Raw genomic sequence first — 11,941 nt, 5'->3', positions numbered from 1 at the left:
ATTCAAATAACAAGACTTGTGGTTTAATACTCTTAATTATAACAGCCAACTTATTGAAAAATGTCGGCTTTAAATCGGGCTCGGGCCCATAATTACAGTTATTTGGACGGGCTGGGCCGGTCCCGGACATAACGTGCACGGGCTCAGGCCGGGTCGGGCTGGATTTTTTGGGCCCGATCTAAGCTCTAAAGTTTGGTTATGTTAGTTCTGATGTAAAGATTTCTGGCTCAGAGTAAAAAAAAAGATTTGTTTTGTAAAACTCCATACATTTTTTGACAAAAACTAAAACACTAAAGGCGAATTGGGTCGAAACTTTTAACTACCAGATATCACCATAAATTTTCCCAGCTGATTACTGCCATTAAGACAATTATTTTTTGCATTACAAGTTTTCTGAAATATTATGTTTAAATATGCAAATGAGGCATCAACTTATTAATTATGCACTTTTTGCATAAATTACCAGAGCACAAATCTGAATTAAAATTAACCTTAATGTGCATTTTGGATGTTTTATTTCTACTAGTCTGACAGAGGACATATTATGGAAGCAAAATAGCTCCAAATCTCAAAATTGACCAGTGCATGAGAAAACAATGTTTTCACCTCAGATGTCTCCCTTAAAGAACTCATTTAACTGTACCAATGAGTTGGTGATTGCAGTGTCTTAAATGACAGCATGTGCCTGACTTAGCTCATTTTAAAACAATAGGAACTGAATACTAGTTTTGTGACTAGCGACTGGACAAAATAAATTAAGCTTCTATTAATATAATACGAGAAGTTATATTTTGTTTTGAGATTTTGTAGAAACTGTCAATAAAAAACAAGAGGAATTGATCATAAAAACAGGCAATTCTTTCAACCTAACAACTGACTTCAGATTTTTTCCCATAACAGCATTAATCACATATTAATTATAATATTCATACTACGATAAGAAAGAAATGACTATGCTAAAAACTGATAGACGATATGTCAGAAAAGAAGATTTTGCATTGATGCCTTACAACATGTGAGAGGAGAAGATGGAAAAACACACAACTGATCACAGACAAAAAGCAAAAACAAACTATAATTGATTGCTTTTTGTACGGTCATTCATTTCAACTTGAAAGTATCTATTCATAACAAACAAGGGCCACTTCATGTGGCCACCTGTGCATGTAATACTTCAAAATTAAGTGGTTACTTTACCAACTGTTATTAAAACTAAATAGGCAATACACCATGGATGAATAAGGCCAATTTGGTCACACCACAGAGATAATCTGACAGTCGCCTAAAAGACCTCATAAAATTTCAATGCACCCAAGTGTTAAAGCTTAGATGTGCTTTACGATGGGAGCTGACTAATTGCTTGAGTTGCAGGCCTTGCAGAATGGAGAGCCTGAGAGAGGGATCTTAATGATTGCTCATTATAAGTCTAAACAAGGACACTCATTAGCGAGGCTTTATTAGCAGATGTTGCAGGTTTATTTAGACACAGTGAGTTAACTGGGGCCATGCTGACAGACGGGCAACGAGGTGTCAGAGTCCATAAGGCAGATGTCCCCATAAAGACAACTTCATTAGAACCGATTATGTACAACAGAAATCAAAGACGCATCAGAGTGACAGACAGTAGCGTACACACAGTAGTGTACACACAGTAGTGAACGTCGCCCCAATACTCATTATAACGTTTCATTTGCTCGTTATATACTTAAAGAAATCCTACATGAGCTCCCTGTCACTGTGATTGAGATATTACAGGCAGCCTGCAGGCTGTAATCATTATGACATTACAGATGGCTCCAGTGGCCCTTTAAATGGGATGAAATAAAACATGATCAGTAGGTTAATTTACCCCGGCTGATTGACTGAAGTACAAACTAAAGACACCCCGGGGATCAATCACCGCCTGCAACGAGAACCATGTTTCAGTCAGTGCCTTGTAAGGGAGTGACTGGTCATCAATACCACGCAAATCTGTCTCTATAAAGACCAGGATGTGTAAAGTTTCCAACTGCAACAACTACATTTTAATTTTCACCCTGTATTGTGTTTTTTGTCTTTTCACCAACTATAAACCCGAAACATGCCACACACAAATCACACACCATGTTGCAGTCCACTTTGACTTACATCCTTCAAGTCCTTGACCTAATGAAAAGCACTGTTGTAACTATTTGTGCTGTATGTATTTCAGCAAGCATGATGGTCGGTCTCGCTCAGCAATTAACTCCATCTCACTGATGTGATATCACTGTTAATAGGGACGAGAGAGTACACCATCATCAGTATCTGTTCAACCTACTACATCATCTGTGTAACTGAGCTTCAGATCAATGTCTTTGACCACAAGAGTCAGAGAACTATTAATTTAGAGAACAAGCGTTTCATAAAGCGAATGAATAACCTTAAGTGAATCAATATAAAAACACGACACATGCATGCACTATTAAGAAGCAGAAAGTCAAATACACACACCAGAGTTTTCATACTCAACACGGCTTTCTTTTTGATTGATTTTTTATTTCTATTTTAAATATTCAGTTTAAACAGTGTCATGTTTGTGTGTGTGATCATGGGTTCTTTTTACTACCTAAAGTTTTTGTATTATCCTAAAAACAAACAGAACATTGCTCCTTTTCTCTGACTACACAGCTCCCAAACAGAAGCACATGGCTAATTATTATGCAGAGTGATGACATCAGCGAGGATGATACTCTGCATAATAATTAGCCATGTGCTTCTGGCCCTTAGGAGCCCTTTTGCTTTCAGGATAATATAAAAACATTAGGCCCTGCGATCAGGTGTGGATATTGACACATTTTATTCAGATGATACTTAAGCTTGAGCCGAATACTCATTCCATTCAAGTATTCGGGTCAACCCCAATTGTTAACTATAAAAAACTGATCAGTTAATCTTTTACGAGGTGACCAAATAAAGACAAAGGCTGCGGTCAAATAGCCTTTTTGCTCAAGAAGACTCCTAACTGAGTGAAATGTCGAAGAAGTATCTCCGTGGCAGCCATGATAAGAGCTGGATGACTTCTCTACATGCTAAGGAAAGGTGTTTCTATGCTTCCTTTCTTATCTCCTTTAGCATAGGGGACACTGGAGCATCCTTTAACAAAAAAGAGAGGAGATAATGCTGTCCCCATTACTTGCAGCAGCAACATTTAAACTGGCACATCATTTGGCCATTCACAAAAAACAACAATATGCCAATCTTGCATAAATTTAACAATTATTTCCATACAACAATGTTTATTGGGATTCATGTGATAAATAGGAGTGGACAGCAGAGTGAGCATCAGCAACCACTCTCATTGTAACATCTATTTTGTTTCACTTTTGTGACTGGTAGCCTATGTTTCTTTTTTAATTTTAATTCAAACTTTGGTAATGAAGTATTATTTTTCACCGTGTTGCCTACGTTTAGATAGCGTGCATTAGGCGTGAGCTGTATCATGTTATTATGATATACCAGGGCATTTCAAAATCCCTAATGTAAAATTCGCAATGCCATCAAATATAAAGACACTCTTCTTTCTATTAAACTCATATGGAGATGCTGTACTAAGGATGTATTTTATGTAATGCACATCACACGCCACAAGAGGTCAGTCTCTACCAGTGGAACAGGCAGCTGAGCAGCCAAAAATAGCATCTGTGAGTGATGGGGAAAACGTTACAGGACAGATGAAAAGCAGGCAACCGACAGCTAAGGTAGACAGCACAGGAAAAAACTACACATTTTCTCATCTGACTCTGTGAATTAAAGGTTTTTCAGCCAAACCAGAGTTGGTGATTGTTGCAACAGTGACTTACCAAGACGGTTTGGGCGAGTTTTACTTTGTGTCTGTTGAGTTTGAATTAGATTTCTCAATTTCAACCCGAGCCCGAGCCCGACCCGAATAAGCCCGATGGGTTGGGTCGGTTTGGGCCGACTAATTAAGTTAATTGGGGCGGGGAAAAAAAAAAAAAGTGTGTCTGTCAGAGAAGCGCACTGTGTGAGGGTGTGACAGCAGCACTAACACACAATGCTGCTGTCCATGGTTCTCACTTCTGAGCAGCCTGTGAGGAAGAAAATATGCATGTCTGTTAAGATTATTCCAAATCCATTCATTATTCAATGTCATGTTGTTGATATTTGAAGGTTATAGTTACCGTTTTTAATAAAGTGTTCGAGTTGAAGTTGAAGTATCGTCTGCTGTGTGTGTGTGTGTAAGGGGGATGATAATAGGGCTATAATAATTAAGCAAGAAGAATATACGAATTATAAAAATAAAGAATGCTGAATTCCGTTCTGACGAAAAAAAAATAATACTAAAACAAGATATGCTGCTGTGAAGTGTGAGCTAAGTTCAGTCAGTCAGTCAGCGTTCAGGTGCAGGAAAAGTGTTGAGAGCGGCTACGGCTCATTAAATGCAGCAGCGCAGTGCTACATGCTCTCCCCCACGCTGACGTTGAAGCCTGTCTGTCTGGTAATGTTATTTTGGGATATGAATGATTGGTTGACTTTAAGTGATTAAAGATACTGTATTTGAGCCAGGGAAGCCAGACTGCTGAGGCGCACAGGGGGAGCATCATTTCCCCCCCCTTTCATTTAAAAAAACAAAACAAAAAAAAAAAAACTCGGGTTCAGTCGGGCTCGGACCCAGTGATGTATGTCATGATGTCGGGCCGGGCCGGTTTCGGGCTTCAAGTCCCTCGGGTCATTTCGGTTTCGGGTTGAATTTTTGGGCCTGCTGAGAACTCTAGTTTGAATTAACTTTGTTTCATGACGAAGGAAAGAAACTTGAATTCAGAAAGTGTATGGTTGTATTATTCTGTTTAATAAGGAAAACAGGTGTGAGAATATTCCCTTTCTTGACATTGTGTGAGTTTATTGCACTTAAGAAGCTAAGCAAGTTTTTCGAACATGGGATGTACCATCATAAATACTTACACCATCATATACCATATACCCCAGTGAAATGTAAGGAAGGTACTAAGGTTTGAAAAAAAACAACAATGCCCAAGCCTAGCACTCAGGTTTTATAAAAAACAAACAAACAAACAAAAAAAAACTGATTTAAAAAAAAAAATGGTGTATAGGCACAGTGATTAGTTGAGTGGTTCGAACCCAGAGTGGAGGGTTTACATGTTCTCCCTGTGTCAGCGTGGGTTTTCTCTAGGGAAGGGTTAGGTTAATTGGTGACTTTAAATTGGCTGTAGGTGTGAATGGTTGTCTCTATGTGTCAGCCCTGTTATCGTCTGGCGACCTGTCCAGGGGGTACCCTGCCTCTCGTCCAATGACAGCTGGGATAGGCTCCAGCCTCCCCGCAACCCTCAACAGGATAAGCGTTACGGAAAATGAATGAATGAATATTTGGTGTATAAAAACCAATACAAGGAAGATGCGCTTTTAGTCTATCTTCGGAAGTTTGTAGTGTTACCACAGCAGACCGACGTCAATAACATCTGCTGTTGCATAATTAAGTAGCCTAGTGTAAGTGCAGTCGGCTTCTCTTAGTACTTGGATGTCTTTTTTTTTTTTTAAAGTTCTTATGACTTGTCCTTCACATCTCTCCTTCAGCTAATTACGTTTTCCATCAAGGTCAGGGCAAAGTGTTTAGGAGAAGACATTGGACTACGTTTTTTTGACTTTTCAACTGCAGCCAACAAACCCAGTTAAGTTACACAAATGTGGGGCATCCTGGCCTAGTGGTAAAGACACAAACCACTAAACTGCAAAGTCCTTGGTTTGATCCCAGCCAGGGACTGTTGTTGCATGTCATACGCATGTGCCTCTTTGTTTTTACACATCCTGTCTGTGAAACTCTCCAATTAAGCTGAAAAAAGGTTACACTGTTTTTAAACCCCTGTTCAGTATGCAGGCAACTGGAATAAATATAGCTCAGTATGCTGAGACAACATTTGTACAACTTAGAAAAAAACAAGATACTGGAAAACTGTTTTTCCCTTGTTGAAAGAAAGGTCAGCACATTCTGACAAACACCAGAGGGAAAAACAACAGTTAGAACTTAGAGACATCCTGAAAAATATTGCTCTTACTTGTTTCAGTCATTGTGTTGACAAAAACACAGATGAAGTAAAATGAATGGAAGATATCAGATCCTCCAGTAGGACGTTTAATTTTTGTTTTCTCTTGCCTCTCAGCTGTTTCTCTGGCTCAATACTCATGGGGTGCTGATATTCAGATATGTAATCACATCATAGTTTTAGACCAACAGCAGCAACTTCACAGCAACCTGAGACACCGACTTAACCATATCTGATCGAACAAGAAAAAGGTATGTTGAGCTGCTTGCTTGTTATCTTGCTGAAATGCACCCACAGGCATTTTATTATGTAACATAACCATACAACCCATGACAATTCATGCTGCTTTATCGCAATTGCACATGTTACATTAGAGCTGAATGAGTTCCCTCTGAGCGGTAAGTCGCTTTAAGAGTCTGAGAAGTCCGGGGCTGTTCATAAAACACTCAGGACGCCACAGTTTATTCGACACTACTGAAGCTGCTCCTCTTTTTGGAACCACTGCAGACTCTGTAATAGTTTCACTTTCAGCCATGTTTGTTGTTGCCGTGGGTAACAGTATGGCGACAAAGCGTCAACAAGTCGAAATATCGCAAGTATCACGGTATGAATCTTTCATATGATGTTAAAAATTATACAGGTATTGCTGTGAACGAGATATGGCACACTCCTAATGTGACCTACCTTTATCAATGTCAAATTTAGCCTTTTCTCTCCCATCCTCCACTACTCTTCCAGGAAGAGATAATCTGAAAAAAAAAAAAAAATACAAATAAAAATAAATAAATAAATAAAAGTAAAACAAACACACACACACACACACACACACACACACACACAGATGAACAGTCACTAATAACAAACACCCTATTTGATTTATCTTGTCAACTTTATATTGATATTGAGACCAATGGTCAGAAAATAAATGACAGCATATTGAAGTATAAGATAGATGGTGCTACATGATGAGCCCATGTTTAACTGCTTTCATCACTCCCTCTTTCAAAGCTAGGTGTCAGTGCTACAAACAGTTTTCACTGAGTTGCATCAGATTGTGTGTGTTGGTTAACTCACCTGAGAAAGTAAGGCTTGGCATAGAACTTAAAATCTGTTCCTTCGATGTAGAGATCAAACTCTGATGTTCTGGTGTAGGGCACACGGATGCTGAGGATCAGGTACTCTGGATCTTGGCTCAGGTCAAACGCAGGAGTTATCATTGTGAATACTGATGTATAAAACAGACCTGTAGCATCAATGACAGGAAGAATCACAAGCTCTGGTTACAGTGTGTAGTGCTAGTCTGCAAGACTGTATGACAGCCCAACTGACTGTAGCATGCCACCTTGTGGTGACTCCATTAAGTGTTGTTGTAGCTGAGCACGTCTCTACCAGCAGCAGCCCACATGTGCTACACTGAGAGTGAGAACTGTAAACATAGCTTGTGTAAAACTAAACGACTCGTTTTCTAATGCAGAAAGTAATATAAGATGTTTTACTTTGGCTTCAAATAGGCTTTTAACCCGCTCCTTCCGTCCTCTCTTGTTTAGAAAGATTTTCATACCAAACTGCATTCAGAAATCTCGGCATTTTAAAAGGTCTTACTTGTTGACAAACGTGTGTAACTTTTAAAGCACTGTTAAACCCATTTTACTCACTTTACTGTTCCGGAATTATGTTCGGCATAGTTATCATCTACCCAGAAGCACGTTTAAAAGAGATTTACCAATGTTTATAAGATATTTGCTGAAGAATCTCATGGAGCTACGTCAGCGATGAAGTTGGGGACTTAACGTGCAAAAAATCATTAAGGTCTAAATTTTGTCTATAGCAGAGTTTATATTAGCCTACATCTATTCCGAATTTAACACTAGACTCTAATGACCAGTCGACATTGAGTAATGAACTATGAAGCGGCCGTATCTGTCGATGAGCTTTACGCCACACTTATTTCACAGTTTTTTAAATGAAGTTTTGTTTCGTGGTTGGCTCGCTATTAGCTTGTCAACTAAAGCTAACACATGATTGGTCTCCTCGTGTTTGGCTAACATAGCACCCAGCAGCGGTGCTAGCTGACAGGTTAGGCGACCGCTACCTAACACTACTTTTATTCAGCTGCATGCGGTGTAAACGGGCTGTTTAAATCACTTCAGTGCCAGTCACTAAACACAGCACAGTTAACATGGAGTTCATAAGTATATACACTTACCAGAAAAGCACTGAGTTATCCCAACAAGCTTCAGTGGCAGCTCTCAGATGTAGCGCCCATGTTTTACCGTAGTGCACGGTGTAAACTGGCAGTAAAAAATTTTTAACAGTGTCCTAAATGACAGATACTGTACGTTTATGATCAATGCAATATCAGGATGTGTAAAAAGTAGTAAAACCAAATGCTTTTAGAGAAGTGGCACACATTTTTCCCAAGCTGAGGTCCAGGGACTCATACAGATAACTGAGGAGGTGACAGGTGGACAAAGCTATGATGCCAATTAGTTTTTTAACTTCCACAAGTTAAAGTGACAGTTCACCCCCCAGTCAAAAATAAGTATTTTTCCTCTCACTTTTAGTTTAGCATTTGTAAATCTAAATTATTTTGGCATGAGTGTCACTGAGTGTTGGAGATATTGGCAGCAGAGATGTCTGCCCTCTGTTGAACATAATGGAACTAGATGGCACTTGGCTTGTGGTGCTCAAACCGCCAAAAATAAACATTTGAAAAGCTCAACAGCAATGTCTCTTTCCAGAAGTTATAGCTCACTGTATAAAAATAATGGACATAGCAACCTTGACATCACCTATTGTTTCGTGGATGGTTTTGAAGCCTTAAGTTGGGCATTTTGGCTGCCGTCATCTTGGATTTTTGGAGCCAGAAGTGACCATATCTGGACAAGATAGGTGGTACTGTGGAGGAGCGATGGGTGGATCTGACTCATAAATTTGCATCCATGTTTCCCTCACTTGCATCTTTGTCTTGCGTCCTACTCCCTTCCACTTGGGATGCATGGAGAGACACAAGGAAACCAGGCGAGGAGAGATAAGAGGAGAGAAATATGTTTTTAGAGAAATGAGATGTCCTTTCCTCTGAAGCGTCATGTGAAGTGACGTTCCTTTCTGATGACTGCGGCAGCTGATAACAGCTGGATCAGCTGTGAACTGGCTCAACAGCTGTTTGTGTCTGCACACGTGCACTGAGCTAATACTAATAAAGGCACTCTGTTATCACTGCTCACTTCTCTCTGTTTTACAAACACCTACACATCAATAACAACCTGCACTCTGTATTTATGCTGTACTGTGTTCTGCTCAGAGGCACATGCATTTACATTTAGGCTATTCATTATTTGGATCTGCAGGCTATTTATTGATATTCAGATTATTATGCTTAATAGCCCAGAATATGATTATGTGTCTTTTGAACACTGGAATAATTTGTTAGGCTAATGTTTCAGGGATAAAATCAATTCTGCAACACATCAAACCTGACGCTCAGGAATTATCAGCATCGCATGTGACTAAATGGAAATGATAATAACTGAGTGAAAAGTGTTTCTTTGCTGACAGTCAGACTCCCCTAATCTCTCTGACCTTGTTTTCATAATGTTAAAAAGGGAAGATAACAGGTGGTAGAAAGAAAAATGAATAATAAATGAAAGAAGGTGTTTGCGATCCTTTTCTTGTTCAGATGTTTAACTAGATGGTAAATCAGAAAACAAAGAAAACATAAAACTTGAGAGTTTAATCACTGATCTGTCCTCACTCTGGTATGAAACTCCAGTAATGTATAACATCAGTGCAAACAGCTGCAGCCTCAAATCAATACCTGATATCCAATCAGGGGGCATGTCAACCGATAAAAGACTTCCATAAAGGCTGCTCTCGTGTATCCTCTTTTGTGTAACTTCAAGCCTTTATTTAAATGGGTAAGTTATACAAATATTCACCCTTGTGCAGTTTCCATGAATGTTGAAATTAGCTATAGAGACCAAAAGTGTTTTTGTTTTTTTTACCAGGCTGTGACCATGTTTATTTCTGCTGTAAAGTTAGTCATTTTACTGAGGGGGATTGACTCGCTCTTAGAGCCAACCTCAAGTGGCCATTCGAGGAACTGCAGTTTTTGTCGCTTCACGTTGCCACGATGCGACAAAGCCTGAGGCATTGTCGCATAAATAATCCACACAAACCTTGCTGTGAGCAGTTTCACGTAACGACTATTTCCTTTCTACTGAACGACAACGTCAATCCGTATCACCACGCAGAAGGTGGCATGAATCTACTGCCAGCTCACCTAGCATCACTGAGTTAGCTAATGTTACAGCTCAGCTGAGGAGGACGCCATTAATGTTTACATCTCTTACTGTCACGAGCACGAGCCTCTCATGAGTACATGCATGCTTCCTTCTGCACAGTGGTGGGTGTAGCTTGTTGAAAAGAGAAAATAGTTCCTACATGAAACTGCTCGCAACAAGGTCTGTGGATTATCTTGTGTAACCAGGGTATGATTTCTGGAAAGAGACATTGCAGTTGAGTTTTTCAAATGTTTATTTTTTTCATTTATTTATTTTTTCTGGCAGTTTGAGCACTGCAAGCCGAGTGCCATCTGGTTCCATTATACTGGAGAGAAGACAGACATCTCTATGGCCAATATCTCTAACACTCAGCAACTCACACCAAAACAATCTAGGTTGATAAGAAGCACTACAGGTGACAGGAAAAACATGTAATTATGATTTGGGAGTGAGCTGTCACTTTAATGCATCATTTTGTGCTAAATGCTAAAAAACTAAAAACAAAAACAAAATAACACAAACAAACCAAACAGAACAAAACTTTCGTTGACAAACTAAAGAAATAGCCTCAACATACCCTTTGGAAAGACAAGAAAGGTGCTTGTGATGCATTCAAAGTGAGAGTTTATCCCAGAGAGTTTTATGTAGGTTGTGCAGAGAAAGATCACACAATAACTTACCACTTATCAGATGGAGGAATGTGATGTATTAAGTCAGCATAACTGCAGGTCTTTATGTCCTACTGTTCGCTCAGTCTATAAATATTTCGGCAGATAAGTGTGGTTCAAATAAATATTGTTTGGTGATAATCAGGATGAACAATTTAATAGTTGTTGTGAGATTACAGTCAATTTCAAAGCTTAATATGATGACAACTGTTTTGTTATTAATGAAAACTGATTTTAGTGTATTTGTATGAACATTCCTTACAAAAACTTATGGCTAGACAGTTTGAAAAGCATTTGATAATCATAAACTAATGAAGGTATTATCATAAATAAACTTAACAAACTGTCATTATTATTCTTGTTCTAGTATTACAGTGTATTGCAGATCTGTTTGGGGTTTATGCAAACAGTATTGCCATACTCCAGCAGAAGCTGTTGCTCAGCTGCTGTGGATTGGTACGATCAGTGTCAGTTTACTGTCTTTCTATTTCATCACTTTCAAATGTATCAAAAAAGTGGAAAACCAGAATGTAATATGAGTGTCGTGTAGACCATATCACTGTTGATTGTAAAGTATTAGAATGTCAAAAGAAATCAGAAAAAAAGTCATTGTCCAATAGTATGTCCAAAAAGTTTTTAGAAAAAGTCATAGTATAGGATGTCACAAAAAGTCATTAAAAATGCCATAGTATAATATGTCATCATGAGGTCAGAGCGTGTGCCCTCAGTCAAGTAAACTATAAAAAAAGGAAAGGACATGATGTTAGTAGACTCACAAGTTTAGACGCTTTGCTTAACTAAAGACTGATGACTTTCTCCCAGATTTTGTGTTTAGATGGGCGGATACAATTTCAGAGTTTAAAAAAACTCCCTACGTTGCAGAACCAATAGTAAATCTGCAGGGCGGTCCTTCGGTGGCTCGCTCGTGCTTGTAAACAGAGTCCCACTAGAA

At 38.9% G+C, this 11,941-nt stretch overlaps 1 protein-coding gene across 2 annotated transcripts in view; it reads right to left on the bottom strand.

Annotated features, from left to right (window-relative positions):
• Window positions 1-11,941, bottom strand: part of shq1 (SHQ1, H/ACA ribonucleoprotein assembly factor) — a 57,721-nt gene that overhangs the window by 42,184 nt on the left and 3,596 nt on the right. Inside the window, exons 1-3 of one of the 2 annotated variants that reach the window (XM_050038846.1) lie at window positions 8,245-8,325; window positions 7,113-7,281; window positions 6,723-6,787 (exon numbers count right to left, since the gene is read on the bottom strand). In XM_050038846.1, the coding sequence (XP_049894803.1) occupies window positions 6,723-6,787; window positions 7,113-7,255 (208 nt within the window). In that variant the 5' untranslated portion in view covers window positions 7,256-7,281; window positions 8,245-8,325. Of the gene's footprint in view, window positions 1-6,722; window positions 6,788-7,112; window positions 7,282-8,244; window positions 8,326-11,941 lie in introns of those variants that run through there. The other variant, XM_050038844.1, reaches the window with a different exon arrangement.

The sequence above is a fragment of the Epinephelus moara genome, chromosome 24 (assembly GCF_006386435.1).
Source record: "Epinephelus moara isolate mb chromosome 24, YSFRI_EMoa_1.0, whole genome shotgun sequence".
Classification (NCBI taxonomy): Eukaryota; Metazoa; Chordata; class Actinopteri; order Perciformes; family Serranidae; genus Epinephelus; species Epinephelus moara.
Note: the sequence above shows the minus strand (reverse complement) of the source record. Positions and strands in the feature narration are given on the sequence as shown.